At 45.6% G+C, this 25,050-nt stretch overlaps 2 protein-coding genes across 2 annotated transcripts in view; both read left to right on the forward strand.

The window, feature by feature from the left end:
• Positions 1-10,370: 10,370 nt before the first annotated feature.
• Positions 10,371-17,278, forward strand: GSC2 (goosecoid homeobox 2). Its single transcript, XM_034791449.1, has 3 exons — positions 10,371-10,674; positions 14,074-14,321; positions 14,918-17,278. Exons 1-3 carry the CDS (start codon positions 10,371-10,373, stop codon positions 15,020-15,022), a joined length of 657 nt encoding a protein of 218 aa, XP_034647340.1. The 3' UTR covers positions 15,023-17,278.
• Positions 17,279-18,007: 729 nt separating this feature from the next.
• ESS2 (ess-2 splicing factor homolog) overlaps positions 18,008-25,050 on the forward strand; it is a 15,010-nt gene continuing 7,967 nt past the window's right edge. Inside the window, exons 1-4 of the mRNA XM_034791223.1 lie at positions 18,008-18,368; positions 21,243-21,411; positions 23,075-23,170; positions 23,740-23,909. Of these exons, the coding sequence (XP_034647114.1) occupies positions 18,213-18,368; positions 21,243-21,411; positions 23,075-23,170; positions 23,740-23,909 (591 nt within the window). The 5' untranslated portion in view covers positions 18,008-18,212. The remainder of the gene's footprint in view (positions 18,369-21,242; positions 21,412-23,074; positions 23,171-23,739; positions 23,910-25,050) is intronic.

Consider the following 25,050-nt stretch of genomic DNA (forward strand, 5'->3'; position numbering starts at 1 on the left):
TTTCTTTGACCAGGTGCAACGTGTTTATGTATTTTTCTCAGGCTCAATACACCATTGGGAGATTCTGACTCGCCATGTGAATTCTCTAACTGTGAAACCACTTAGTCAGACAAGATGGGAGAGTTGCATTGATGCTTTGAAGCCTCTTTGCTATGAACTTGGAAACATTTATGATGCCCTAATTGAAATTTCTGATGATACTACCTTTACTGGATCATCTGGCAATATGGCACGTTCAAATGCAGAAGCTCTTGCAAATGGCCTTTCAAAGTTTAAATTTGTGACTTCGCTCATTTTTGCGGTATAATATCTTTTTCGAGATTAACCTCACTAGTAAGCAGCTTCAGGAAAAGAACCTGAACATACATTCTGCTATTCAAAAACTGCAGCAAACTAAAAATATTCTGAAAATATTCTGGAGGAATTCAAAAGTAATGAAGGGTTCAAAAGAACACTGGTAGATTCTCTCGAGCTTGCTGGAGAAATCGATTTCCGACAGAATTTGAATCAGAGCCAGTTTGCATTTGGCAAAAGAAACAGCAGTTTTCATATGAAGGACAAGACTCACCCATTCAGAACCCAAAACAAAGGTTCAAAGTGAATTTCTACTTCGCGGTCCTTGATACTGCTATTCAGTTGGTTGACGAAAGATTTCAACAGATGCAGCAGCTAGAGTCAGTATTTGGCTTTCTATATGATATCCAAAGCTTGCAAAAGAAAATAGCAAAACAGATAAGAGAATTTTGCATAAAACTGGAGTTGGCATTGACTCATGAAAATTCAAAAGACATTGATGCTACAGATTTGTGTAGTGAGCTTCAGGCTTTTTCAAGAAGACTTAAGAAACATTCCACTCCTGAAGAAGTACTGAAGTTTGTTTGTGAAAATAAACTCACAGACAGTTTTCCAAACATTTGTATAGCTCTACACATTCTTTTAACTTTGGCAGTTTCCATAGCTAATGGGGAACGTAGCTTCTCCAAGTTAAAATTGATAAAAACATATCTGCGTTCAACAATGGTACAAGAGACACTTGTTGGACTTGCCACAATGTCAATAGAGCATGAAATAGCTGGAAAACTGGATCTAAAAGAACTAGTGACTGAATTTTCAAAACTTAAAGCAAGAAAAGTCATGTTTTAAGAGCACAGAGTGTTTTTTATTTGGAGTGTTTTGTAAATACAGGTTAAAGTTCATTGAAGAGTTTTCTTATTTCTATATTGGATGTTGTGGTTATGGCTGTTAAAGCAGGATAGTGTAATGGATGATTTTGGATTTGTAATAATAAAAAATATAATTAACATTTTTAATGCATTTTTATTTGAAATTGGACTGAAATATCATCTAGCTGTCATGTACAAATCTATTCTGAAAATTTCGTGTCTCTATTTTATCTGATCTCAGAAACATTGGTTGGACGGATGGACAGACTAACCGAATAATTAAGCCTCTGTTTAAAAAAAACACTTACAAAACATTAAAAGAAAAAAGGGACAAAATGTTTCCCAGTTTACCAAAAACCTCAGCCTAGATCTGCCCTGGGGGTTTGGGGGCAGGGGGCGCCGATTGCATGGTTCGCCTAGGGCGCCAGTTGCTGACAGCTAGTTTAGGGCTGCCCTGGGGCAAATAATACCCATCTCAAATGCAAGAAGTAGAGAGTAATGCCATACTGTGCCTTCTCTCTTGCACTTTCTCTCACACACAACACCACACCATAAGAAAATGAATAGTAATTGACAACAGTCATCAAGCCGAGATCCAGACAATACCCCTTAACATGGAAAAGCCTATGGAAGCTGCCACCTCAGATTTCTGCTGCTCAGTTGGGAACCAGTTTGGTGATGAGAAATCCATCAAAATGGGTGGTGTTGTGGGACCTGCAGGATCTTTTGCAGGGATTACTGATCAAGGTGGCCAATATTCCTGAGATCACTAATGTATTTAAATAGTTGGGTTTCCCATATGGCGGTGGAGTCACTAAAGGAACTAGTTTTCCCATTCTGTTCTCCCTGTCAGGCACAAAAATACATTAACAGGACGGGGTACTATTATTGGTGTTCCAGACCTTAATTGATCATCACAAGAAGTTGATGGACATCTGCCATGTGGCCTGGAAAAGTCCGTGATGTGAGAACTTTTAAGATCTTTAGATTCTTCCAGAGAGGACAGAATGAAACACAATAGTGACATTGATGGTGGGCAAGTTCCCACCATGATCTGTAGGGTCCCAGGGTACCACAATCCATGCTGAGATGGTTGAGCAGGCCAAGCAAAATCTCTGCTCCTGGCTGACACATTGGTGAGGTCTGTGCCAAGATGGCTGAGTAGTTAGCAGGGAAGTGTCATTCACCGAGACAAGGTCAGTAATCAATGACACGGAACCAGGGAGATGTGTGTCATGTTTTTCAAAGCTCTCCCTTCCCTTCTGAGTGCGGGGCCCCTATTCCCACAGATTGCAAAGCCAACAGGAAAGTTTTGTAGGTGCTGTCTCAGGCACAGGGGAAGGCAAGGTTTCCCCATAGCAGCCAGGAGGAAGAAATTCCTGCTCCCGGACAGCAAATAGATAGGGTCTGTGTCCAGCTGTTGGAGAAGGCAGCAGAGCACCTCCCATTCCTCTCAGGGTTGTCTTACCTATCATGCCTCCATTGCTGGAAAAGGCTCTGACTGCACCCTCCTCAGATACCAGTGGATCCTCTGTCTCCGGCCCCTTCCACTCTTCCCACTGTGCGGTCAACCCCCACTCAATGAAGACCCAGCTGCAGGAGGTTGTGATATACAAATCTCCTTCTCCATGGCAAGAGCTTACCTCCTCTCCCCTTCCAGCCTCCAGCGTTCCCACGGGCGGTGGTAGACGTGCCGGGCACATGCCTCCATCCTGTCCTTGTCACAGTTCCTGGGTGAACGGCATCGCTGATCCCTCCTGGTCTCATGAAGTGCATCACCTCCCAGATCTCAAGCCTTTGGCCACCACCTGGCTCTGGGTGGAATCATGCAATTCTCCACCCTCAGACTGAGCCTGGGGTTGCAGTCCCATGGTGCTAGCCGTGATTACCTCAGCAGGTATGACTTAGGCTCACATCCTGAGGTTCTGTCCCCTCCTAGAACAATGCCAGTGGTTAATACAGTGACCAAAAGGGCCTCCTTAAAGCAAAGTATTTATTTAGAACACAAGCATTTCAGAGAAAATATGCCTTAAAAACAATACAGCAGACTGGACACGTTTCCCCTAAGACTTACTGTTCCCTGAAAGGCCCATTTCTTTAGATGCCTCTATCAGCCTGCCTCCCTAGACGGATGCTGACAAATGACCCTCCTCTCCTCCCATTGAAAAGTGCTTTTTAACTCTGCAGTATTCCTATGCTCGCCAAGTCCCCAGCCTGACAAAACAAGCGTGCTTTCTGGGAAACAAGATCCTTGAAGCTGACACCTTCGAGCCCTAGAAGGTCATCCAGGAGTTCCTGGACGAGTGCTCTTTGTGAGCTGCTGAAGACCTCACTCCATTGGCTGGCCTGCTTTCCCGCTGACATTCAGGTAAAGAGAATGGGCCAGATCCACCACTGGTGAAAATCGGTGTCGTTCCATTGACTGTAGGTGCTGGTTGGGATAGCTCAGCTCTTAATCTGATCGACTGGGACGATTGTGTGGAAAATGGCATCTTGCTGTAACTGGTAGTGACTGCTACTTCCTGGGATGGCCACAGACAAATCCCAGTCTGCAGCTTGCAGCTACATTTGTTATACAGTATCCACTGTCCTGCTTTACAAATTAACATAGAAGCACAATTCCAACAACTGCAGACATCAGCTCCCTCGGATACCTGTTTTATACTAGTGCAAGTGCCCTAATTTCACTGGTGTTACCCCGGAGTAAACCCAGGATAAGTGAGTGGAGACTCAGGCCCTACGTGCCCTGAACCTTGTGTAGCTACTACACCTGTGCAAAGTGGGGGAGGAACAGTACCAAGTCAGAACTCTCTGCTCACGGGTGTGCTAGTGGTGGCATTGTACGTCCACTTCCCACGGGTGTAAATGGCTTCACGAGGTGCAAGGCAGGGCAGAATCAGGCCCAGGGTCTGGTGGTGTCCGTGCTGTGTGAATCTGGCTCAAAAGCCCTTGTGCTGTTGACAGAAGGCTGGGGAGGGAAGGGGGCATTTTTCTCTAGTTTCTCCATAGGAGGGATTTTTAAAACCTATAAATTCACTTTTGACAAATGAACGGCTAAAGCAGATTAACCTTTTTGTTAATCCTCTATAATGGCTTTCGAATCTCCTTAACCAATAAGAAAGCGATAAGAGCCCGTTTCTTTTCTTTTTATCTAGATCTACATTGTTCCCCCTTGTCTATTTTTTTCTTGTTTTATTTTCCTTTTCTTTTCTCCTATGAAATAGCCCTGAGATCTTATCTCTGGAGAGGCTCAGTAAACACAACATCAATAATCCCTTCCTTTTATTCCCTGCCGGTAACAGGGTGCAAAGAAGTGTCTGCCGATTGGGATTTGATTACCAGCCGCTATCGAAAGTCTCTTTGTAAGATCTGCGTGCTAAATCCCATAATTCTTTGATAAAAGAAGTATTACCAGTCCATTTTCTGAAGTGAAAGGTATGGGGGGAATGAAAGAAAGCAATCAGCAGAGATACTAATAGGCTAAATGCGTGTGTCTGTGTGGTGGAAAGGCAGGGATGGCAAGGGGAAGCTGGGGAAAGAAGCCCTTTGTTACAGACGGGAAATAGGAATTAATCCGTTTCAGGGTGCATGATTATTACAGCGAAAACCACACAGGGGAAGATTCTGCTCACACTTACACCAGTTTCAGTGCCTTTAGTCTGGATTGACATCCGTGCATCTGAGAGCAGTATCTGGGCAAGATTCTCCTGATGTTTGTTCTATGCTTCAGTGTTTTGTATAAGGGAACTTCTAATAATAAATAAACTCCCGTATAGTGGGCCTGATTCTCCACTGCCTTGCATCCTGTGTAAAGTAGGTAAGAATATAAGAACAGCCATATTGGGTCAGACCAATGGTCCATCTAGCCCAGTATCTTGTCTTTTGACAGTGGCCAGTGCCAGGTGCTTCAGAGGGAATGAACAGAACAGGACAATTATCAAATGATCCATCCCCTGTCGTTAGGGTGACCAGATGTCCTGATTTTATAGGGACAGTCCTGATTTTTGGGTCTTTTTCTTATATAGGCTCCTCTTACACCCCACCCCCATCCCGATTTTTCACATTTGCTGTCTGGTCACCTTACCTGTCGTCCAGTGCCAGCATCTAGAAGTCAGAGGCTTAGGGACACCCAGAGCATGGGGTTGCATCCAGGGCCATCTTGGCTAATAGCTATTGATGGACCTGAACTGAACTAATTATTTTTTGAATCCAGTTATAGTTTTGGCCTTCACAACATCCCCTGGCAATGAGTTCCACAGGTTGACTGTGTGTTGTGTGAAGAAGTACTTCCTTATGTTTATTTTAAACCTGCTGCCTGTTAATTTCATTGGGTGACCCCTGGTTCTTGTGTTATGTGAAGGGGTAAATAACACTGCCCTATTCACTTTCTCCACATCAGTCATGATTTTCTAGAGCGCTATCATATCTGCCCTTTGTCGTCCTTTTTCCAAGCTGGACGGTCCCTGTCTTTTTAATCTCTCCTCAGTTGGAAGCTGTCCCATACCCCTGATCATTTCTGTTGATTACAAACCCGACCAAGTCAGAAGGGCACAATGAAATTCTCCCCTCACTCCAATCCCAGTATATTTACAGAATTATAGAACAGAGTTCTTATAATACATGATTCCAATACAGAGTAGCAGAGGGAGAAGGATATTAAGAGGTAAAGAAAGGAAAAGGAGCAAAGATACTTATATGCCTGAGACAAAAGATCTGTGTTTTCTAGTGAGATTTGAAAAGAAAGGGAGGCTCAATTGGCAGAAAGATATAGGGAGGCTTCCTCAGATATCAGGAGCGGAAGAGGAGAAGGTTTTCACTCTGTCAGCGATAAGATAGTGAGGAGACTCAGAGAGAAAGTCGGTGCTAGATGAGAGAAAGGAGACAGACAGGTAGTAGAGAGAGTAGATAGGTATGTGGATGGAGTGGCTCTCAAAGAGGCTCAAACATGGAGAGATTTCCCAGGGTAGTGCTAGTGGGCTTCTCTTTCCTGGAGAACCCTCCATTCAGTACAAACTCACTCTGAGGGTACGTCTACACTGGCAGAGTTACAGTGCTGGCAGTTACAGCGCCGCTCAAAGAGCGCTAAAGGGAAACCGCTGTTATGTGTTCACACTGTTAGCTGCCTGCTCAATTGTGTGTTCACACTTGCAGCACTTGCAACGGTCGTCGGAACAGTATACTCTGGGCAGCTATCCCACAGAGCATCTCTCCCTCTTCTGCCACTAAGAGTTGTGGGAAGGCGGAGGGGGTCGCGGGGCATCCTGGGTCATGTCCCAATGCCCCGTGATGCATTGCTTCGCATCCCAGAGATCCCTGTGCTTCCGTCTGCATTTGGTGCCATCTTTCAATGGTTTGTGTACTGCACGCTCTGCTCTGCCTTTTCTGTCTGCAGGAATGGACCCCGCACCAGTATGCTGCTCGCTCTCACTAACGCTTTCCTGCACTTCAGGAGACTTTAAAATATTTCAAAATGAAAAGTTGATGCCAGTCATGTAAGTGCACTTTAACAAATATGGCCCCAGAAATGTGAATTATTGTTATACAGAATTACCCAGAAATGCAGGTGTTCGTAAGTGAAAATGTATTCACCCCACACAGGAGAAAAAGAGAATCTAAGGAGTGAGGGGAGGATTTCTTCAGCCTTTCACATAAATGTGTCTCAGGACAGCCAGGAGAGAGCATATTAACCACCCTTAATACATCTGAGACGTGGAGTTCTCCTTTACCCAATTTGCTTTGAGTCAGTGAACTGAAATATTGGTACTCAATAGGAAGACGTCATATAGCATTGCCTGAAAAAATATAAGGAACTGGCCTTTATACAAATTTTGTTTTGGTGGATCAAAGTTGTATGTAAAAGGAAATTGATCAAAATGTTAATCAAACCTTGTGCAAGATGCTATTTTTCCCATGGGGAGTCCTGTTAGGAGAAGAAAGGAGGTTATGCTAATATTTACTTGAAGGAAATAATGAGAGAGTGAAGCAGTGAGAATATTTGTGATCAAGTGTACTTTTATTTATTATATGTCAGGTGAAATATACCTGTACTGGAAAAGGCAGTAATAAAGAGACACTGAAACCAAGTAATGAGTTACACAGGAACTTGGTTATAGAGCTAATGATCAGAGAGGTCTGGCTAACTGCTTGATTAGTATAATTACATAGACACAGCTCAACAGTTCATATACGGATCCTACTGGCATCACTGACTCAGAAAATGGAAAGTGGAAGATCTATACAGCTGTTTCATCCTGATGGAGAAAACAATTTCTTAAGTGACTTTATATTGCTGCATAATGAACAAAAAGAATTTAAAGTGGACTTTTGCAAAGGATTGTTAAGGGGTTTGCATACATGACCTTGTGAACCTTAAAACAGACGTTTGTAAATTGTCCCTTTAAAATGCTGAGAGAAACTGCAACTTGAAAGGCAAAGAGAAATATGCAACGCTGACCAAAGGACAGCACCCAGAAGATGACCATGGAAAACATCTTGTGAAGACAGGCTGTTGACCATAACCTGATCTGAGAGGGTTTAAGGTCTGTGGTGTCACTCTTAAAAAATGTCTGCAAACTGCTGTGGCCAAGATGTTTTGCACTTTAGGATTATGGATTTTTCCAGGGATAAACACACTGAGGAATAGTAAGCAACTACCAAAAATAAATAAATACATAAAATTAAAAGTAAAATAATTACAATAAAATAAAAAATCTGAAGAGGTTCCCTGTTTTCTTGTTAGATGGTGAGAAGATGACTTATGGATTGTGACTTATGTTCCGTTGGGCCATTTCAGATTTTTGTAAGACGAATGAATTGTGTCCTGATTGGTCCACATCAGCTTTTTGAAAGTGACCAGCCCAATGGACAACTTCCTAATTGGATAAAAGAGACTGATTTTGTTAACCACTTCACTTCCGGAAAGCCAAAAAAATCTGTATGGGAGAAGACAGATTTCAGACTGGCCACCTGAGGTGTCCTCCTGATGACATCAAGTACCTGCACTGGATAAGCACCTTTAACTTTCTCTCTCTCTCTCTCTTCCAGCTTATTCATGTTTCCTATTAGCAAAACCAGAATAAAACCATTCTATCTGTCATCTGCTTCATCTGCTGTGCAGCAACAGTTCCAGCACTGTCCTGTAACTAAGTTGACCTCTGGGTTGACCTAATCTGGTACCACGATTCCAGCACCATTGACACGACACTGAGGTTCCCCAGTCCCTTTGGCTCATCCTAGTTTGGTGATGAGTCCCCATGCCAACCACACACCACAGAGGGGCCTTAACCCCTCTGGGTCGACCTAATCTGTCACCATTGACACAGTACTAAGTCTCCGGATCCCCTCCCCAATGCTGATGTGACAGAATGGAGCAGCAAATCGAATTCCAGATGTGTGAAGAGAGTGACACCATCCATGACCAATTGCAACAGACTCCAGGATGTGAAAAGGCCAAATGAAGGCAGGATCCCATCCCTGGTCTCGTGTGTCAAGCTGTAGGGCCAGAAGCATCTGAAAAGAGAACACTTGACATGTAACAGGTGATACTGAAAAAGGTAGCGAGACTTTGGGAAAGAACTACGAGTGGCTCATTGTCTGTGGCCATATCTTATGCCTTGATCCCATTAGTTTTGATGAGCTAAATGGGGCAAGCTGCAATGGTACCTAGATGGGAGACCTTCAAGAAACAATTAATTAAGTAGCACTCTTCTCTCTTAGCTATTATTCACCCAATGCCTTGGCATGGTCTGGGAGGCACAGTGCTACAGACAGTGTTATTTTTAGATGAGACACTGTTGCCGATTCTTATGATTGTATTGCAAGTCTTGTGATAGTTGACATTTTTCTTAAAACATCAGTTCCTGGAGCCAAGTTATCATGTAAGAATCCCAGCTTTCATTTAATAAAGCAAAATTTCTAGCCCTCAAGGCTGCAGAGAAAAGCTTAAAAATGTGACACCTTCCCCCCAACGGCTCAAAAACAAGAAGGCAAATAAAAAAAGAACCCAAAACATAATACTTGTAAAATCTCATGATTTTGGGGACTGTGACATGATTTTTGAATGCTCATGGTTGACAATACTGGACATAAGGCTCTGACGACATCCTGGTCATTAAAGATCCCATGGCAGATTTTGTAAGAATGGAATGTTAACTCTGGTGTCATGACCCAACTTGTGTGACTGGAGTGTCTAGCTCCCTAAATTCTCCCTGCAGTTCAGTATTCGTCTTCACTTCTTCTCAACTCGAATGTGGTGTGGCTATGCCCTGGGATAAGGCAGACATGTTCCACCTCAGAGGTGGCTGCACCTCAATGGTGGGTGATTGAGCCCTTTACATACCACTTGCCTACCTCACAGGAGTGTCGTGAGCCTAATTAATTTTTATAAAGTGCTTAGAGATCCTCCTATGAAGCATACGAGACACATACAAAGTATCTGTAGTATTGTTATTACTTGGACAGTGGGGAAAAATACAATTTCCCTGTGGTCTGAGCAGAAAATAAATCAGCAGTCACGGAGAGTCCTCACCTAGCAAAGGGCTGCACGGCTGCTAAAAATGATTCCCCCCCCAGCTCAGCTCCCCTCCCTCGCTCATATTGTATGATATGACAGTTCCCTTTTGATGGGCAAGCTTTCATTTGGCCAGAGAAAGGGATAATTTGCTTCTTTTAAGGAGTTAATCCTCTGGTCCATTTCTGGGCTGGAGAACAGCTATTCTCCCCCTGCCTTGGACCAGAGGCTCCAACACAATGGAGATCATACCCACCTTCAAATCTACACTCGAGATGGAGAAATCAGATTTCCTTCCGGAGTCATTTCTGTAGGATTAGCTAAATCTTAGATCCACACTAACCCCTCACAAAGCTGCCAAGATTAGTTAGAATTTATTTTATTCGCAGGGGGGTTTACGGTTTTCTTTCCAAAGGGATTATATATATATATTTACTTAGGGTGGCCTCAGTTGTAAAGCAGCTAGCTTAGAAGGGGGGAAAAAGGCATGTATGTGTATATATATAAAATAAAAATCCCAGGAGAAGACAAAACAATAATTCTGTCTGGCATCACTGGTCTGGTTTAAAAAGCATCCAAGTGTCAGCCGCCTTTTCTCTGGGGAGCCACAGTTTGGTCTCTCCCAGAGAGCCAGCCCCACTGTTTTCAGCTGCTGAATGTGAGCTGCCAAGTGCCACAAATACAGTTCCGGGAACAGGATGTCTGCAGAAGCCCCATTGGACACAGAACTCAGCAGAAGAAGTCTCAAGAAGCAATGCTCGTTCACCATCGAGAACATTCTCTCCAGCCCAACAGAGAGAAGTCCCCAGGTTCTGGTCCCCTTCTGTCTCCAGGGGATCTTGGACTGTGAGCCCAAGGGGCTGTGTGGGCTGGAGGCCATTGCTGCTGGCTCTCTGCAGGAGGAGGAGGAGGAAGAAGAAGAACTGGAAACTGCTGGGTGCAGCTGCTGTTGCTGTTCTCATGCAAGCACCCGTTCCCTGCAGGATTCTTCAAATTGGCTAGGTAAGTATTCTCCTGTTTTATGAGTCATTGTGAGGATCCCATAGGTGGCGGGGAGGGGGGCATTGCAGCTGGCACTGACGAGAGCACCAACACTGTAAAGTAGCAAAACCTGGGACTATAGTGACATTGCTGCATTGTGGCCTGCAGCCCTGTCATCATGCACAGGGATTTTGTTAGCCCTCAACCTCAGCAAAGTTGGGAAGGGTCAGTTCTCAGATGCAGGGCTCCAAGGAACAGCGCGGGTGTTGCAACATATAATGTAGGTGATTCAGTAGCTGGCACACTTCTTTCCGAGGCAGTATTATATCAACGTCCCAACACTGTTTAAACGTGGCACTGGGCTGCTGCTCTCTAAGATAAAGAAGGAAGGCCCTGAATTCTGATAGTCATCAATGAACCTATGGCATTTGTTGCAACAGTAGAGATGTTGATCTAATTCAGGTCACTATATTCTGCCAAACTACATCGCTGCTACAGCTGGATATTGCTCCTTGAGCCTGTGGTTTGTACAGGACTGATGTGCGTTTAAGCATGTGTTTAAAGTTAAGTACGCTTAAGTGCTTAGACGAATCAGGGCCTATTTGCTGTCATTCACTCCAAGAGTGGCTGCATTTCAGCGCGGATGAAGTGGTTCATGTATGGAATTTGTATCTCAGTTTAAGTGTGTCAAATGCTTTGGGACAAAAGGTGCTATATACATTTAAGCCATTAGATTATTAGCAATAATTTATTGTTTATATTTTTACAGAGTAACCGTAGTTTTAAAATGACTAGTTATCATTTGTAAAGCACTTTGAAGATGAAGAGCATGGTAAAAGAACTAAACACTTTACTGGGCTAAAAGCTATGGCCAGTGAGTAAATCTTCAGTAAAGTATGCAGGATTTGGTTCATTATTATGGGAGTGACTTAAGTGATAACATTTTCGTTTCATTATATGTAAAAAAAAGTTATATTTCTATATCAGTTAGTTCTGGAACAACCGTTGTATAATTCCTGGCACAGTAAAGAAAAAAGAACATGCAGACATTTCTTAGTTACAAGTAGTTATGATGAAGTCTCCCACATTTGGGTTTAAACTAGTTTTTACTAGTAAGCATCCTCCAAAATGGGACTTGCAGACCTGATGGCAAATACAAGCTCAGACCAAAGGAAAAGGCATTTTTTCCTCATTACTCTCCATGACTGTCAGTTTCGTGCCATTACTTTGAATGTGAGCATGGGAGAACTTACCCTGAATTTCACATAACATTCTGAGTTTGGTTTGTGCTACGGAGAAGTCTCCATGGACCATTGCACGGAGACTACCAAAGCCGTTTCACTTGAGACCACAACAGGAGTGTCCTGATGTGAAAAGCTAGTGTAATCTGCATTTACTGGGCACAGTCTTTTCCTACCAGGGACCGCAAAACCACCTGTGGATTCTTGCTGTAACCTAGCCAGTCCCACAATCCATCATGACCACAAAGGCAAACAGTGGCTGTCCAGTCTGATGTCTCTTTCCTTTACCCTTCTGTGACCATGGACCCAATCCTGTGACATCTCAACTGCTGGCTGAAGGGCTCTGAGCACCCTCAGCTCCCTGTGACCTCAGTGAAAGCTGAGAGTGCTCAGTACCTCGCAGTAGGGGGCCCTTAGCCTTTACAAACTCCAATGAGGCTCTCTGGGGGTAAAGACCCGAAACCCCTGGCAATGAAGGCACTGCCCTGCGTCAGCCATAGAAGCTGGTAACATTTCACAGTGGGGAAGCAAAGCTGACAGCATCACTGTTTTCTGTGGGCTAGCTCCCTTTTCTCCTGTTGCTTTCCTTTTCATCTGCCTCACAGGGAAGTTTCTGCAGACCTCTGAAAAACAGGTCAGGAACTGCCTCCACTGCCTGCTTTCGACCAGCAGCGCTCAGACACTGGTGTATGCGCTGAGATTGCTGTCCGAGTCCTAATGGGAACCCATAGTGGCAGTGTTAAACCCAGCTCAGGTTGGAAGGTGTTCTTTCCTGACCCTTCCTGGAATTCCCCCTTCCCCTTTGATACCACTCGAGTTCTGCAGAGTTAATCGATGCAGATATCTGCTGCTTCCGAGCACTCTACAATCCTCCTGAATTCTGTGGGAAAGAGAAAGACTTCCCGTTAAATCTTGTTAGATTTTTTGGATATACCCTTGAGTTGTGTGATGGCGAGGGTAGGGGTGGATCTGCTATAATGGAGCTTGGGACCCTACTGGAGAGCTGCTGACTCTCATGACTTCGGGTGTTCTTCTTAAAGCCCCAGCTCCTGAAATTAGGAGGTTCAGTGAAAATCTCCCCTTTCATTTGAAAAAGAAAAGGTTGTTTCTAGCCCCCCTGATTGCAGAGAAAAGCTTGAAAATGTGGTTCCAGTGCATCCTGAAGGCTAACCACAAAACAAACAAAAAGAATCCCAGATTTATTGTATTAAACCATCTTGTAGCTTTTAATCCAATCTCATGGTTTTGAGGAGCCTGACTCGTGCCCATTCTAATTTTTGTGGTGGCAATACTGGGCAGTAAACCAGGAGAACATAGCCAGAATTCCTTCACCCTTCCCGAGTGGAATCTTCGTTTCCTTTTTGTCTTTTTCCTCTTTCTTCTTTTTGTCTCCTTCCTCTGAAGCATCTGGGACAGTCCCAGAGCTGGAGAGGAGACACTGGAAGGGGCTGGCCAGGGCTCTGAGGTGACCCCAAGCATTCTGTCTCTCAGGTGCTCGGCTGGCTGGTTCTTGCTCACATGCTCAGGGTCTAATTGATTGTCACATGTGGGCTCAGGAAGGAATTTTCTCCCAGGTCAGATTGGCGAGGGCATTGGGAGTTTTTCACTTTCTTCTGCAGCTTGTGGGTGCAGGTTGCTTGCTAGGACATCTGGGAGCATCTCATTTCCTTGCCATTGCAGAGGCCTCAGGCACTGGTGCACCTCAGTCCCTCCTGTTCTCTGCCTGTGGCACACAGTCGTCGAGTATCCTGAGGGCTGGAATACCTTCCTCCAAGTGGTTGGGTTTAGTGTGCAGGTGCTGGGAGGTGTTGGTGGCCTGTGAAATACAGGAGGTCAGACTAAATGATCTGGTGGTCCCTTCTGCTCTTCAACTCTATTCCTCTCCTGGAACCTAGAGAATTCCAGTCAATCGCTGTCTCCTACCCCAGGCCTCACATCATGGCAGCCATGCTTTCATTTCATCCAAGGGGGCTGAACGTGGCTCTGTCCAAAGCCAGTCAATGCTGATTCATCATGAATCACCCAGAGGAGCTCAAGCAGAGTCTGAGTATGCTGCCTCCATAGCAACCCCAACTTCGGCCTACGTGGAATTGAAGGGGGACATGCCTTTCTTCAGAGAGCGCTTAGTTTGTTTTGGTTCTGTAATCAAACTGGTAAATTCTAACTCTCCTTTTATTAGACACCAGGTTCCCCTGGCCCATGAGGCTAATTCATCCCACTGCCAGGGCATGTAAGAACCTTCGTGGGAGCCAGAATGAGCTGCAGACCTTCCATCAGATCCAAAGGCGGACCCGCCGGCACCGGACCATCTTCACTGAAGATCAGCTACAGGCCCTGGAGGCCCTTTTCAACCAGAACCAGTACCCAGATGTCATCACCAGAGAGCATCTGGCCAACCGCATCCACTTGAAGGAGGAGAGAGTAGAGGTGAGATTCTTCCACACTACAGAGATCAAAACAATTTTTGCCCCTGTTTACTAAAAAAAAATAAAGAGGAATCTGGTTCAGGAGCCGTTTTTATGCGCCCTCAGGGGGCTGCAGATGTAGCACCTCAAAGTGCAATTGAAAAAACACATTGTAAATTCCGTAAGCCATAGGATAAGGCCAGTACATAATGGATGTGTGCAGAACACTCACACATTGTTTTTATGGCCTGACACACTCACAGGCACTCTTGCGCATGCTCTCACACGCGCACACCGCTTAACTCTGCAGTCACTGCCCTGCTTTCAAACATTTTCATGTTCTGCAGAACACTTTTGTTTACCATTGGGATTCCTGGCTCACCTGCCCACCTTGAAAGTAACTGAACATGAACTCCAGGGAGGGAGTCCTCAGGTGGCTCTTGTCCTGAGTTACCTGTGCGGGAGCAGCCTTCATAACCAGAGTAGAACGTACTGCCAAATCCTAGCACTTCCCGTCATGCTGTAAAATCCAAAGTTGTAAATGCCAATTGCTTTCATGGCTGGGCCGTTTCATGGAGGCTAGAGATAAATGTTGCATTTCTTTTATAAAATGTCTAGGTTTGGTTTAAAAATCGACGGGCCAAGTGGAGGCATCAGAAAAGAGCTTCTGCTTCGGCTCTGCTCCTTCAAGGCACCAAAAAACCCTCGGAGGAGAACTGCTAAGGGACTGACGCTAAGTCTCACAGGGCTGCTGTGAAAAGCACCAGTTGCCCTGATCCACTGGTTTTGCAGCAAGGTGGGACAGATGGAAGAGGAGTGGGGCTGGAGAGGGAAAGCAGTGAGGGAATCTTCTGATTCGATGAGGTAAAGGGCAGGTAAAGGTAGGTGCTGTATTTTCAAGTCCTTAGCTTTTTAATCCAAAAAAAGTTCATCTCATGACAAATAAAACAAACGAGTCATAGGGCATGTTCCTCAAAAGCTTAAGCTGAAAAGTTGCCAAATGCCAAAGGTGGGGATAGAGCTTGTTCAATGTTAGTATTGTAGATGCATGTATGGATGATGGAGAAAGATTTCTCTCAACTTGTCTTTGTTCCTGTACAGATAGCACTGTGCCTGTTTTGTTGTTATAAAGTAGATTCGGAGATTATTCTGGATAATGGCCTGGGGTTTACATTGTTTTTACAGTGTCATGATGGTGTCTACAGTTGCATTTTGGGGTCAAGGTGGATACTGATTAATTACACAACTCATTCCTTAAACAAACTAACAAAGGCTCTATTTGCATTCTTCAAAATAAATTCATTCATGTACAGAGTAGGGGGCATCAAAGTACTATTAGTACTTTCAAACTAACGTCTTCAACTAACCTGTGCTAACGCATGGCTGTAGTACAGTTGGTTGTTAGTGCAGACAAGGCCATTTGTATACTGAGTAATCTTCTCTTTCCATGACGGACCACTCTGCAGCTGCTCTGCTCACAGCGTGGGTTGGGTTGCCCAGAATGGGGCAACAGCAGTTGCCAACCCCAAACAAAATGGCAAAAGAGAAATGAAAACTAAACTGTAGCACTGCAGAGGAAAAGCAGCACCTGCTGCTATGGGTAGCTACTAGAGTTTCTACTGCTAGAAGGGTGTATTTCACCAGAGAAGCTGGTTGTTTCCTTTTTTTGTTTTGTTTCACTCAGCTTGGATAATTAAACTAGGTCCGTCAGTTTCACTTTCTGGTTCTCACGCCCTAAGACCTTGCTTTGGGGTCTGGAGTGGTGCATTGGGCTTCACAACAACACAGAGGAAAGTTTCAGCCCTAGAACTGTCTATGTGGTGCCCCACCTGCTGTGTAAGTGCTAAGGATGATAACTGTTTGCAGTGTTGTAGCCATGGCAGTCCTAGGATATTAAAGAGACAAGGTGGGTGAGGTAATATCTTTTAATGGATCAACTTCTGTTGGTGAGAGCTTGTCTCTCAAGATATTACCTCACCCACCGTGTCTCTCTAAGGATGATAATTGGCCATGTCCTACAAGGCCAGCCAGCTTTTGAAGAATCGTTCCTGATTTCCATCCCCATTCTATGTTTTATTCCTTGCAGACAGATTCCCTTTCATTTTCAGACTTGGATCCCTCCATGATAATTGTGGGGAATGGGGTGTGTGTGTGTATGCAGTAAATGCTGCTGGAGTTCTTTTCAAGTAAAATAAAGATTCATAAATCAATGTACTGGGGAGACAGCTGTTACTGGGACTGGAGCCCTGGCATCGAGCCTGCCAAACACGATGCTCCTGACAAAAGTAGTAACGCTACTAATTTAAGTCCGCAAAGATTCTGTCACTGTAAATAACACTTTGCACTTCCACAGCACCTTTGCCTTCCTTCTGTGCTGCAGGGCTGACACCAAGAGCCACACACCAGTGTAGAATTTTCAACACAAGGCAGGGTATTGAGTTAATCCTGAGTGATCCATATTCTGGTGGAGAATGTGCTCTACCGGGGGTCTGCAGCTGAACAGCGCAGCCCTGAAAGTTGGGAGCGCTGGCCAGGGTGTGGGGCACGGCTAGGGGATAACATATCCAGTGTTTGAATGCTGGGAATTGTAATCTTGTTTTAGGATAGGACACGCATACAGGCAAATAATACTAATCTGTTTTCCCCAAGCCAACTACCTGAAAAGCACTAATTGAACATTAACGCATTATTTATCTTTTCAAAGGTATACATAGGGTTGGCAGGATTAGATTATCAGTATATGTCAATTTCACCAGACACATACAAATCAATGAAAAAATATATCCATTGATAATAATCAAAATTTACAGATGGATAAAGTGAATGAAAATGCTGCCTGAGAATTTAAGTTTAATTTAAAAATATTTACTTTGTATATTTTGACATGTGATGCGGACAATTTGTGTTTTAACGGTTGTAAAGTTTTAACTTTGTATATCTCAGTGTCTTCTGTCAATAAATAATGATTGTTTGACCCTTCAGACTTCCTGCAGCTGTGAAAATGTAAATCGATCCCAATAAAATAGCCTAAAACCATAATTTTGTGTAACTGTGGAAACGTAAATGGATAAAAATAGAGAACAGGTTTAAAAATAAACATTGAAATTCTCCATCAAAATTATGAAAAAAGTACAAATTGAATTCTGCCCTGCCTGGGTATTTAGCATCAGTGCAGTAGTTCCTGCCATCTGTGACTTACAACGACAGTACAGAAATAAATATACGACTGTGTTACGTTTACTTTCAATTGTGTGTTTCTGGCCGGAAACCCCCGTGTGTGTGCCAGTCACTGCGGTAAAGGGCTTTCTAGTGTTCAGAAATAAGTGCATTCTAGGATTACTATTTGCAGCCCCGCTGTAGAGAAGCTATAGACTCCATAAATCAACTCTGCAAATCAGGCAGCGCATCACTATAGTCAGCATCGTGCTTAGTCTGGTATCAGTCTCCGGGAGGCCTTTAAATAAAGCCTCCCGCTCCCGCCCATTGCCCTGTGACCCAGACCCAAGGCAAGGTCCCCTCTGGAACGCTGAGCTGCTGTCAAGCCAAGGGAGCGTCGGCCCCCTGCTCACGGGCGCGCCTCCCCAACGCGCATGCGCCCGTAGTCGCATTTCTTCCTCCTTGCCGGCAGGGGGAGCGCTCTCCCTTTGGGACGCTCTAGCCGCTCTCTGTGGTTTCCCGTTAACCCGCCGCTCTAGGCTTTCCAGGCTCCTCTCGGTGGCGCTGCTAGCGCCTGGAAGCGGGACTAGTGCGCTAAAAGAAAACTACAAGTCCCGACCAGCAGCGCGGTGCGACGGTGGCTGGGAAGGGTCAAGCCACCCCCTCACCCTTCCTCGATTCTGGCCGTGTCGACTCCTGTCCCGAGAAACCGCGGACGCCCCTTGGCCTGGCTGACAGCGATCCTCGGCCTGGCGCCATGGAGGAGCCGGGGGTTCCAATCACCGCCGCTGCCTCGCCCCTGGCCCTGGTGCCCCTACAGGCCGACGGGGCCGCCGTGGCTGTGCTGCGGGAAGCGGCCCAGGAGCCCCCCAAGCGCCGTAAGAGGATCCTGGACGAGGAGAGCTACATCGAGGTGATCGGGCGGGGGAGGTTGGGGAGGGAGGCCGGGGCTGTCTGGGGGGAGGCTAAGGGGGGGCTGTCTGAGGGGGAGGCCGGGGCTGTCTGGGGGTGGGGAGGGAGGCCGGGGCTGTCTGGGTGGAGGGGGGGGTTGAGGATGGAGGCTGGGACTGTCTGTGGGGGAGGCAAAGGGTGGGCTGTCTGGGAGGAGGGAGGCCAGGGCTGTCTGGGTGGAGGGGGGGGTTGAGGATGGAGGCTGGGACTGTCTGTGGGGGAGGCAAAGGGAGCCTGTCTGGGGGGAGGCAAAGGGGGGGCTGTCTGAGCGGGAGGCCGCGGCTGTCTGGGGGTGGGGTGGGGTGGGGGGGGAGTGGTCGGTCACTGCAGATGGGGTCCGAGGATCAGTGGGAGTTGGGTCCTACCTGCTTTTCCTTGCTAGGCAGCCCTAGCTTGTGCTATTCATGGGGGGGCGGGCAGGCTGACATAGCGAGTGATATCTCCCCTGCCCCCCCTACCCTGATCGGGTGCCCCACTGTGGCTCAAACCTACGGTCCAGGGAGCCACGCTTTGTGCCTCTCCCCAAAAGGGGCCCTGACCACTCAGCATTGCCCAGAACATTGTTAGAACAAGGGGGAAAGTGGTTTCAGACACCCTAGCCACCCCAACCCGTCTGTGCCAAGGTGGGTGGCTATACAGCCCCACTGTTCTGTGTTTAAAACTGTTATCAACCCTGCTTCTGGGTGGAGAACCCATCCGACCAGCTGGGGAAAACACTGACCACACAGGGAAGGGGGAAACTGACGGTGTACAAGGTGCTGCCTAATACACAATAAACAAAGAGGAAAAATGAAGGGGAATATTTTTTCCCCCCAATCTCTTTTTAATTATAAAAAGAATGAGGAGTCTGGTGGCACCTTAAAGACTAACATATTTATTTGGGGTTTTTTTACCCACTAAAGCTTATGCCCAAATAAATCCTGTTAATTTTAAGGTGCCACCAGACTAGAGTGACCAGACAGCAAATGTGAAAATCGGGACAGTGGATGGAGAGTAATAGGATCCTATATAAGAAAAAGACCCAAAAATTGGGACTATCCCTATAAAATCGGGACATCTGGTCACCGTACACCGGACTCCTCGTTGTTTTTGTGGATACAGACTAACACAGCTCCCCTCTGATACTTTTTAATTATAGTGGCCATAATTCTTTGTTTCCTGTCCCAGATTGCAGTGTAACATTACAGTGCAAGTGCACTGCTCTGCAGTTGCTGGGTTTTGCTCCAGAGCTGGCTGCGTTTCAGCACTGTATAATGTGACACCTGTACAGTATATGTTTATGAATGTTTTTCGCAGAGTATTTTGGGTTCCTTCAAAATGAAAGGTGCTGTATGTAACAACATTTTGCGAAAGGGCAGAAATATCTGCCAGAGGGGGCCAAATGGGTCAGGTTGGATCGTTAACAGTATGTGGCCCTTTTCATCTTGGGTTGTTACACTACTAGCCAGGGCCAGATAAGATGCAACAAAGGGTAGGTGTGAATGCAGATTGGCATACAGGCACTAGCTTTAGTTTAGCTAGTACAGCAGTGGAGATGTGGCGGCAGGGACCCTGGCTCGGGCTAGCAAGGCAAGCGCGTACCTGAGGTTCTGGGTGGGCTTGCCCAGCCAGGGCCAAATTCCGTGTCACTGTATCTTTACTGCTATTTTTAGCCGTGCTAGCTAGATGAAAGCTAGCATGTATGTCTACCCAAGTTGTGATCATGCCTTCGATTGCAGCAAAGACATACCCAGCAGAGACATACACTCTGATAGATCGTTAGTGGCCTATTTTAAATGAGTTGGGTTCCATCCATTTCCTAGTGAACAGACGTCTGCTTCACAATGCCACCCTCATGTTCAATGCTAATTGGCACCCTTAAGCGGTCTCAGCAAAGATGCCAAGGATTGAAGGGTGATGGTGATTAATCTCTCTCACTCTTAGAGCTGATCCATCTAGACCAGAGATTCCCCAATTGTGCACCCCACCACGCGTGTGCGATGAGGTTATCAGGGGTGTGTGAGGAACAGATGGGGCTGCACTGTAGGGCTGGAGTCAGGAGGGGCTCTGTCTGGTAGAGGAGGCGGAGAGAGGTCTGTGTGGGTGGTCTCAGATGCTGGGACCAGACTCTCTGCCTGTCTCACATGCCAACTGCTTCAGCTATCACCTGGCAGATACCCTCCTCTGCTGGGGAGGCCAGCGGGGAGCTGAAGGCTGCACCTCGTAAGTATTGACTCTTGCTGGACAGAGCCACTTCCTGACTGTGGTCCCAGGACACAGTGCTTGTCCACTTCCCTTTCTGGACAGAGCTTGCCCAGGGGAAACAGGGCTGGGGTCAGAAGGGACAGGATTAAAGGAATGCAGCCTTCTGCTCCACCCCGACCCTGCCTCCTCAGTGCAGCCCATTTGCTTCTCCTGTGGGTGGGAGTGAGACAGGGAGGGAGCCAGGTCCTGGGAGCCAAGACCGCCCAACTGCTGCAAGGTGAGTATGGGCCCCCATGGGTGTTGTGTCCCCTGGTCCCCCTTAGAAAGAGGGGGGCATGCATGGAACATGAATCTCCACAGGGGGACTCAGCAAATAAAGTTTGGGAACCACTGCTCTAGATCATAGTTGGGCCTGCTGCTGGGGCAGTGTTGGGGAAGCCAGCACTGGTATTGTTTGTGCATCTGTGGTACCTCTTGTGGATAAATAGGACTTCAGTATTAGTCATGCATTGCAGTCAATCAAGGCCTTTCATGGAACCCTAAATCCTTATCCCCTTCCAAGAAAGCTTCCCCAAACTGATCTTGTTTTTTCTTGCTTGCCAGGTATGCTTAGAATCGTTTGTTCTCTCTTTTTTTTTTTTTTAAACTATAGAGTTTGGAGAAAATTATTCAGAGGGATTTCTTCCCTGATGTTGAGAAGTTACGTGCTCAGAAGGAATACTTGGAGGCTGAAGAAAGTGGCGACTTAGAGAAAATGAGACAAATCGCTATCAAATTTGGCTCCTCATTGGGGAAATGGTCCAGGGAGTCACCTGCACCATGTAAGGGCTGGCGCTTCAGTGGCTGGTTTCATGGTCGGGCTATTAGTGTGGCTGTGTATCATAAAGTAAAAGCTATGAAGCGCTACTGTCTTTCTCACTTTTATGGACTGTTTTATGCTAGCAAGGTACATTGTTGTGGTGTTGAGTGACTGGGAACCCAACTTATTTAAGGCACAGAATCTAACCTTGTAGCTGCCTTCTGATCTAATTATGGAAAAGTAGTGATTGCACGGGAGTTACCAGCCTGAATGACACAATGGTGTATTGACAGTGGCTGGTATCAGCTGATATAGAGGAAGGGTACAAGAAACCACGCAGAGGGGCGGTTATAAAATAAACGGCCCATTGGAAAACTTCTTCTTAACTCCCATTTGTTAGAGGTCACCTTATGCTCTGAAACGTGAGGTGTTACATCTCTCTGGAAACTCTCGGCTGTCTCTTTAATCCTTACTATTATAACTCCAGATAGTCTTGCTATGTCAAGCCCTCTTCTGAATCCTGCTATGAAGCTTTATTTAATACAATGGGGTATCCTCTTAATTAACACACTCTAGTGGAAATAGATGACCTGATTATCAGAGATTCATGTCGTAGGCCTCCACTGTACTGGCTTCTATATCAGGAATTGCTTTTAAAAATAAACCTAGTACAAGCTCTAAAACGTTTTAAAAGCATTTTAAGGTAAGAACTTGTTTAGCATCAGTAAGCGCTCAAAGAAGCAGCATGCAATGAACCGAGGGATGTGCAGTCGCAAAGTATGCCAGCAAACACCAAGTCACACTGTAAGCTGCTGTGAAGATGCTCGTAGGCAACAAATATGTGCTGGTTAGAATACATGTGCAACTTGTTTATTTATTTTAGATCCATTGCACAAAATCTGTTTGTGTCCCAGTCATTTCAGTTAAGTGAGGATGCCATTTACAGGGCTTGTGGGTGGGGTGTGGGGGTGTTTTTTTTTTTTTTTTTTCCCCTCCTTTTGGGTTAATTTCCCTCCCTCCCTCCTTCAGCCTGGTTTTAGGTGCTGTTTCCCATGTCGGCCTGTAACTCTCATGCTGGGTAATTCACAGGCTTCCCCACAGTAAAACTCAGCCCCTGGTTGACTTCTTGCTATGGAGTTGGGGTGTTTGCTTGCAAAGGGGCAGCTGCTGCACTAGTGGGAACTTGCCACTTTGTGGTGGAGGACATGTACTATTGAATGGGTTCCCTCCCCATGGTATTGGTGTTGCCGTTTGCGACTGGCAGTCCCTGGCATTGCCCTGAGTGAGGGCTGGCATGAAACACAAATCATTGCCTGCTTTTATTTGTCATTGTTTCAGATAAAATAAAGAATGCTTAGAATGTAGTCTCTTCCCCCCCCCCCCTGAAATAAATGGGAATCTTGCCATTGGTGCCCAGCAGCAGTAGGACCAATTATCTAGTTGAGCAGAAACTTCATCAGTGGTTGGAACCGATTTACACAGAAATCGTTTTAAACCCTTCCCTAACTCTAGTTAAAGAATTCCTCCCTCTTAGTCACAATCTTTAGGTCACCTAAGACTAATGAGATCTGGCAGACAGGTCCCCCGAAGAGGCTGCAGCTTCTTGCTTATCCACTAGGGGTAACATGATGACGTTCTGCTCCCCAGTTTTGTGTAACATGCTGGGATTTATTTCTCTGGTGCAGATGTTACTCCAGCCACATTTGAAACACCCGAAGTGCACCCAGGCACCTCTTCCTTGTTGAACAAACCCAAGATCGGGCTCAAAGCTGCAGAGGAAGGTAGGGAAGAGGCTATTCTTTTTATTTGGGTTCTCCAGCGGGAGGGGAAATACTGCTATGCATGTTATCGGGTGTTAACCTTCCACTAAAGTGGCCCCGTCTAATATCTGCTTTAAGTGAAACTCCATCACAGATTGGGTGGGATGTGGGTCTGCATGGATCAGTAACCGTCTCTGATGTGAGAGCTTCATTGCTTCCCAAGAAAAGGGTTTCTGCCTGTGGGCAAGATGGTAAGAGCACAGCTATTCATGTACAGGAAAGTATGAACACGGACTTATCTGTCAGCAAACTACGTCTGAATTGTCCTTTAATGTGAATAAACGAATGATCCTAAAGGGGATGGGTGTTGAAAAGTGTCATTGATCCTTCAGTAAGTCAAGTCAATGCTACTACTACTCTGTACTTCATATGTACTTTCATTTTAGATACAGATTCCTCATCAATGCTCAAGTTAAGAGTGGACCAGTGGGGGGAAAAATACCTGCATGGGGGATTAATAACCAGGCATTGCTCATTACAGAAAGGGGAGTGTGAACCCCTTCCTCAGACTTATTCCCTCATCTCTCTAGGAGAAGTGGAGAAAGAACAGAGTAAGGATATTCTTCCCAGCCTGGACAGCTTCTTAATAAAACACACCAGTGAAGATAATGCTTCATTTGAGCAGATCATGGAAGTGGCCAAAGAGAAGGAAAAGGCCAGGCATTCTTGGCTGTACGAAGCAGAAGAGGAGTTTGCCCAGGTGGGGAAATGGCTCCTGAAAGCTGAGCTTTTCTAACATAGTACTGTGGACATGGGCTGGCTTCTGTTTAACCAAATGAGGGAGAAAGATGATTTCTGGTTTCTCCCCTTGCCTTTGACAGGGAGAGGAGAGAGTATTAAGTTCCCTTCTATTGTTGAGTCCCACTTGAACCCATTGTGATTGTTCCTTGTCTCTAGAGATGTGACTGTTGAATTATTCAGACTGATGCATCAAGGACACAACACTGACTGCTTGCTTTTGAATTGTGTGTGCGTGAGGCAGTGAGATCTAGCTAGTGAGCTAGCAACTCTGGAGTTTAATCCTGGCTCTGCCCCAATTTGCTGTAGCATTTGACAACTCACTAAACCCCTTTGTGCTCCTGTTTTTCCTATCTATAGCCTGGGGAGAATATTGACGTACATCAGGGGTGTTGAGGATATATGTTATACAGAGCTTTGAAAATGTGAAGCACTGTCTAAGTGCAAGTGTCAGAATTCTTGGCAACATCCCTTAGCGAGTTGTTGAACTGCTCTTCGTATTCATCTGTCAATGCCTTATTCTTTGGCAGACAGATTCCGGTTCTTTTTCAAGTATTGGCATTCAGAATCCTCTGTGTTGCTGATATGAAGTGTGTTAAATATGACAGGAAGCACTGAAAAAGTGTCTTGTCTAGTTAATAAAGTTTTATGGGACTTGGGGAGAGGGAAGCTGTTACTGGGAGCTCTGCTGTTAGTATTTCTAGAGGACCGCTCAGCATTTAATCTCAAAGAGCTTTGTGTAATTTAAGTTTACAAAGATTCTATAATAAATAATGTGCACTTTTTTTGTAGCCCCATATACATCCTGTCCACTCAAAATATCTGATACCAAAGTTAAAAGGCCGACACCAAAGTAGCATTCTCAAAACGCAGTGATTGAGTCAGCCTAGGGTACAGAAGAGCAATACAGAAATGCAAGAAGCCATTCCAGGGCTAATATTTGTACCTCTTCCTTTAAACTTCATATCTTATTGTATAGCAGTTAAAAAGCAACAGAGGGTCCTGTGGCACCTTTGAAACTAACAGAAGTATTGGGAGCATAAGCTTTCGTGGGTAAGAACCTCACTTCTTCAGATGCAAGAAGAAGTGAGGTTCTTACCCAT

Source organism: Trachemys scripta, chromosome 15 (genome assembly GCF_013100865.1).
Source record: "Trachemys scripta elegans isolate TJP31775 chromosome 15, CAS_Tse_1.0, whole genome shotgun sequence".
NCBI classification, from domain to species: Eukaryota; Metazoa; Chordata; order Testudines; family Emydidae; genus Trachemys; species Trachemys scripta.

Excerpts from the sequence above, each read along its gene's own strand:
- GSC2 (XM_034791449.1), top strand. The coding sequence starts at position 10,371 with ATGTCTGCAGAAGCCCCATTGGACACAGAACTCAGCAGAAGAAGTCTC. Across the intron at positions 10,675-14,073 it reads GGATTCTTCAAATTGGCTAG|ACACCAGGTTCCCCTGGCCC; the intron begins GTAAGTATTCTC and ends TCCTTTTATTAG. Across the intron at positions 14,322-14,917 it reads TGAAGGAGGAGAGAGTAGAG|GTTTGGTTTAAAAATCGACG; the intron begins GTGAGATTCTTC and ends TAAAATGTCTAG.